General features: G+C 37.9%; 1 protein-coding gene across 1 annotated transcript; it reads left to right on the top strand.

The window, feature by feature from the left end:
• Positions 1 to 640: 640 nt before the first annotated feature.
• On the top strand, positions 641 to 3308 carry hoxa11b (homeobox A11b). The gene is made up of 2 exons (XM_052147061.1): positions 641 to 1400; positions 2186 to 3308. Exons 1-2 carry the CDS (start codon positions 782 to 784, stop codon positions 2416 to 2418), a joined length of 852 nt encoding a protein of 283 aa, XP_052003021.1. The 5' UTR covers positions 641 to 781; the 3' UTR covers positions 2419 to 3308.
• The last annotated feature ends 2457 nt before the right edge of the window (positions 3309 to 5765 follow it).

The following is a 5765-nucleotide window of genomic DNA, read 5'->3' as shown; positions in this document are numbered from 1 at the left end:
TGTAAAAAACAAAAAGAAGAAACACTAAAGACATCTCTTTATGTCGCCTTTCTTTTAAAGTGGAGCGTATAAAGGGTTGAAAATGGGTGAAAGTATGCTTTAGTATCCCACAGACTTCATGTCACATGTCAATTGACACGTCAGTTGGTCTAGTGGCATAAAGGGCTTTCTTTTTAAATGAGCCTTTTTTTTTTATACTTCTATTATTATTCTGAATTAACTATCGTGGAATAAAGGCAAATGTGTGAGACCGCACGCTATATATGTTTATCCCACAATTCCAAATCATTGTTCCATTTAGTGTGTCCCATGCAACTATCAATTATGAGCGATACCTCTAGCGAATTCAAATTCTAAGCATTCGGCGATTTGTATTTGGATGCATGGGATGTTTGCGACCAAATCCATAAAGACCATAAGCCAAGACATAATAGTGATGCGAATGGCTATTGGGCTATTGGTTTTGTCCAGCAATCCAAAGTGTGTTGTGTGTAACCAACTGCTGTCCAATGCATGCACGAGTTTGTCAATGAAAGTATCGCTAACTCCTCAACTTGAACAATTGCACATGTTGTCATTCAATATTCGCTGAGGTACATGTCAATTTCTGCCCTTGGTCACATGACTGGCGCTCTCTGGAATGGATGGAGATGGATCTCCACGTCAGCTCACGTCTCAAAATCTCAGCTCCGCGGAACTGCTTCAAAGCCACTGAAGCTGAAGCAGTCCTGTACAACGATGCGAGGCAGTACTGTGGTTTTGGCGTGCCCAACCAAGTGTCATGATGGATTTTGATGAGCGGGTACCCGTTGGGTCTAACATGTATTTGCCCAGCTGTACTTATTACGTGTCTGGATCGGAATTCTCCAGTCTTCCTCCTTTTCTGCCCCAGACCCCGTCTTCTTGCCCCATGTCATACTCATACTCCACGTCCAATTTGCCACAGGTTCAGACCGTTAGAGAGGTCTCTTTCAGGGACTATGCCATTGACACGTCCAGCAAGTGGCACTCCAGGGGCAATCTGCCACACTGCTACGCGACAGAAGACATGGTGCACAGGGACTGCCTGTCCAATCCTGGAACTTTGGGGGACATGTTATCGAAAAACAACTCGGTTCTTTACCACTCTAACACGAGCCACACACCCAACATGTTTGGCAGCGTAGGGAGGAACGGAGTGCTGCCCCACGCATTCGATCAGTTTGTCGAGTCAGCCTACGGGAACGTGGAAAATCAGTCGACCGATCAACCGGTGGACCGGGCAACCAGCAAAGCACCTCAGCCGGCTGAATCAGGGTGCGACAGTTGTCGGGGAACGGATGAGACCGAGCGGTGCGAAGAGACGAGCAGCCCCGAGTCCTCTTCCGGTAACAACGAAGAGAAATTCAGCAGCAACAGCAGTACGTATTAAACACTCGTAGCAGTTATGTGAGAAAGTTTCTCATCTGATGTGTTGTTGTTAAAGGTTTTATTTGCTGTTTTATAAGCATAGCTATAGGTTTATGGAGGGCCCTGTATATTTTCTCTAACAAAACTTTGTTAAACACGAGATCACGTGCTCGAAATTGAAATTGGCCGTGAATGATAGGCCATTTCCGTTTAAGTCTTGAAAAGTTTGGGTTCCCTTATACACCATCAGAGTTTGGGCTATCATTAACGTCGATTAACAGCAACCCTTTATTTATTCTGTGCCCCTTTATTCAATTCTGCACCTCTATAGTCTATCTGTCAATTCCGAATGCACGTCAGGGAATTTTAAACATTTTATTGGTTTTGTTTTTAATGCTTTCAGCTGGAAATGGTTAAACTTCTCATTTTCGTAGAATTTATTTTTATTTCTATGGTTAAAGAACATTTTGCGTATGGAAATGTAGCCTCCGTTAGCAGTTGCTCATTATCAAACACATTTGAGTGGGCTATTTCAGCATTGTGCATCAGTGTATATAACTCGATATTTAATCAAATTATGAATTTAATTGCTGTTTTGTTATTATTTGTTAATTACACTGCAGTTATATTAAGCCAACCTCAAAAGGTTTTGTGCAGAAATATGGAAAACGGTAGTTCGGTGCATTAACTACTCCAACTAATTGTAATTTTGCGTCTTTTTAAAAATGTCATATTCAGTTGTTTATTTCGAGCTAAAAGGCAAATAGCTTGACAGTCCTTTTTCTTTATATTTCAGCCGGACAGAAGACACGGAAAAAGAGGTGCCCTTACACCAAGTATCAGATCAGAGAGCTGGAGAGAGAATTTTTCTTCAGTGTTTACATTAACAAAGAAAAACGGCTTCAGCTTTCCAGGATGCTCAACCTCACCGACCGTCAAGTCAAAATATGGTTTCAAAACAGAAGGATGAAAGAAAAGAAACTAAACAGAGACCGTTTGCAGTATTACACCACGAACTCTTTGCTTTAGACTGTCGATGCCGAGAAATCGTTTATGCGAGATGTTAATTTCAAGTTCGTGGATGCACATTCCGGCTCCCTGCAGACTCCTGCGGGTCGAGATGTGACCTTCATTCCTCTGACAGACTATTTCATCGATATGAACATAAATAATATTCAATATAATCCTTACTATTTGAAATTAAAGACACGTTGGTTGTTGTTATTGCTATTATTATTATTATTATTATAATGGACATTAGTTCTGCTTTGTACTATGTGTTACAGGGTTTATTATTATTATTATTATTATTATTATTATTATTATTATTTTATATTATTTTCTGACCAAGATCTGTAACTTTCACGCATATGTTTCATATAGCTCTTCTAATCTATTTTGATGGGGAAATGTTGTAGCAGACATACATACGAAAGGACGAGAAGGTGAATTTGAAACTATCAATACTGTTAATTATTTGTGGTTTATATTGTTAGAATATTCTCTTTTTTTTCTTCAGTAAAAATCGCACGTTTAATATTAAGCCAATAAGCTTACTGGAAACGTGTCTAGCGCGCTATATTCTTATATACTTCAATTGTGTGGACTTTAAATGAGTGTATAATTGATATTTTCTAGAATACGGCGCATTCTCCAGTAAAATCGACACTTGTTTCTTAATGTCCTCAAAATCAAAGAAATTCCGATTGATTTTGTTCGGGACAGTGAAGGTTCTAATGGACGTTATGCCAAAGGCAATAATGACAATATGGACAATATTTGAGACCTCTGACAACCCAAATCAAATATTATTTTCTACTTGAGTTCTCTGATTCACCTCCTTTTCTCGGAGACCTTATATTGATGTTGATGTTGCAGGAGCTCATTCATGTTTATGATAATCTCTCGTGTTTATAACATTTCTTCAGTGTTATATAAATCAGTCTCTTGAAACATCTAGTGTTTTCTCTCTTTTTCCTGGAGTATAGGATCAAATGTTTGATGGATCTTCCGTTATAAATCCTCAACGCGTTTTCTTTGATTCAAGGATCAAGTGGTTGCAGTCCAGTATCCATTACGGAACTGCCCAAAACATGGCGGTGTATGTCTCCATGAATCAAACGACCTTTCAACAAATTGTTCAATGTCGACCTTTCAGATTAGTCAGTGTAGGTTTCATAGTGCTATTTTAAAACACAACTTCTAGGCAAAACTTATTCAAAATTGAACTCTAAGAAAATGTGCTTTTATCTTGAAAATTAAGGGGGGAAAAGGAAAGTAAAAAGTAACAGTCTCTTGTTGCTTCATATAATTTTACAGTTTCATTGTACCAATATATCGATGATCCACCGAGAGAGGGTCACAAATCTGATATCGCTTATGCCACTCAGAAGTCTAATAAATAAAGGCGACCATAAGATAATAACAACTGCTTTACGTGATGGCTCTGGTGGTGTGCGCATCCTTTGAGGCTCGCTGGAATTTCGCCCTAATTACGGCACATCCCCCAGTTGCTGCAGCAACTCGGTCATAAAACCCGTCTTAGTCTGGAGCATTTGTAGAATTGGAGTGAGGTGCCATAAACCGTCTGAGAACCAAGGTTATTAACTGTGACTAAGAGCTAGAAAACAACGGCAAGAAAGCTTGTGTTCACGGACTTTTCCTCCATCATTTGTCTCAGAGTCCCATCATGGCACCACGGCTGGATTGCTCACTATTTTGCTAATCTGACGATTCATTTTCCATCCACTGGGCGGCGCACCTTAGATCAATGTCATTGCCGTGTATCTAAAATCCCTGCTGAAACATATTTACTTGGTGTACGGGCAAAGGACAACGTCATCGTGACCATACAAGCCGCGTTTTCAGGTAAATAGCCGAGCGAGCTATCTTTGTAGATAATGGGTTAATTTTTTGAATAAATAAAAATGTCACGTTTTGTTCAAAAGCCTATACGCATAAAGTCAGCGATTAATAATGAAGTCTGCACGTAGCCTACAAAAAAATAATTTGCAAAGCAGTAGGCCTACCACTGGCAGTATTTTTATCAATCCCAGGGTAATATCTTTTCGTTTCTGACTGTCACGAAACTGTAAGAAACGTAGAAGACAAAAGTTTTATTCTTCTAGATGTCCTAAATGTAGGAACTGAAAATAAATGTTTATTCCAAAAGGCTTATTTAGGATCTATCTATCTATCTATCTATCTATCTATCTATCTATCTATCTATCTATCTATCTATATACATATATAAAGATATATATATAATACACATCACAATAACCATTTTATTTTTTTTATAAGACTTCGGATACACACACACTCACAAACACCACACACACTCACACACACACACACACACACACACACACACACACACACACACACACACACACAAATATATTTTTAGAAGACTTCGGATATATATGAGTATACATTCTAAGTCTTCTAAAAATGGTTATTGTTATGTGTAATATGAAGAACTCAATATAAAATTACATAAACTTTTAAAACAGCGCCCGTCACTTTTCTCTAAAACAAAATAATATTTAGCTAACGATTTGTTTTCCCGAAACACTGAAATTACTCCTTTCACGTCGCCGAATAAACAAATAACAGACAATATTTGCCATGGCTTTCCTTCTCTTTTTTTCTCTTATAAATGTCATACATTTTAGTTATCAGAAAAAGTTTGCTGTTTCTTATGGCGACATTGTCTTTTGTTAGAATACGCGATCCCATTAGATACTGTGAATCAAAACGTTTATTTTACTGATGCAAGGACAACTTGACGGTAAAGAAAATCACATAAAAGAAAATTATTTGCAGTAGAGATTATATATATATATATGTATATCAATAGCCAAGCGCTTTCGACCCGCGTCCTCCTTTACATTAACTGCTGTTTAGTAGCCTAAACCTGGCTTGCTAATTCAAATATCCAAATCGATCCAAATCGCAATGATAAAGACCATGTGATACCAATTTTGTTCTTTTCTTTATCGGAAACAAATGGTAATAACAACAAGAGGACTAGTACTTTTGATAGATAAATCCATGGAGAACTCAGACTGCTTACAATAAAAGGTCAGATAAAAACTTAAATTGTCTTCACATCGCTTGAACATAATCCACACGGGCTGATCAAACCACATCAAAAAGTAACTATAATCTGAGAGAGACATTTCAAATGATATTTTATGCCATTACATTCAATTTATTACAACAACACCTATGCGGAACATGACATCAAATAAGCTGCTTTTTAACTAAGCTAAACGAAACTGTCCTCTGAACATCAACAGAATATAAAATGTACCCTCAATTTAACCGCACAGTTGTAGGCCTGTTATAATTCCTATTGTTAAATAAACGTA

The sequence above is a fragment of the Xyrauchen texanus genome, chromosome 17, assembly GCF_025860055.1.
Source record: "Xyrauchen texanus isolate HMW12.3.18 chromosome 17, RBS_HiC_50CHRs, whole genome shotgun sequence".
Classification (NCBI taxonomy): Eukaryota; Metazoa; Chordata; class Actinopteri; order Cypriniformes; family Catostomidae; genus Xyrauchen; species Xyrauchen texanus.
The sequence above is the reverse complement of the archived record's forward strand: the minus strand, read 5'-3'. Positions and strand labels throughout refer to the sequence as shown.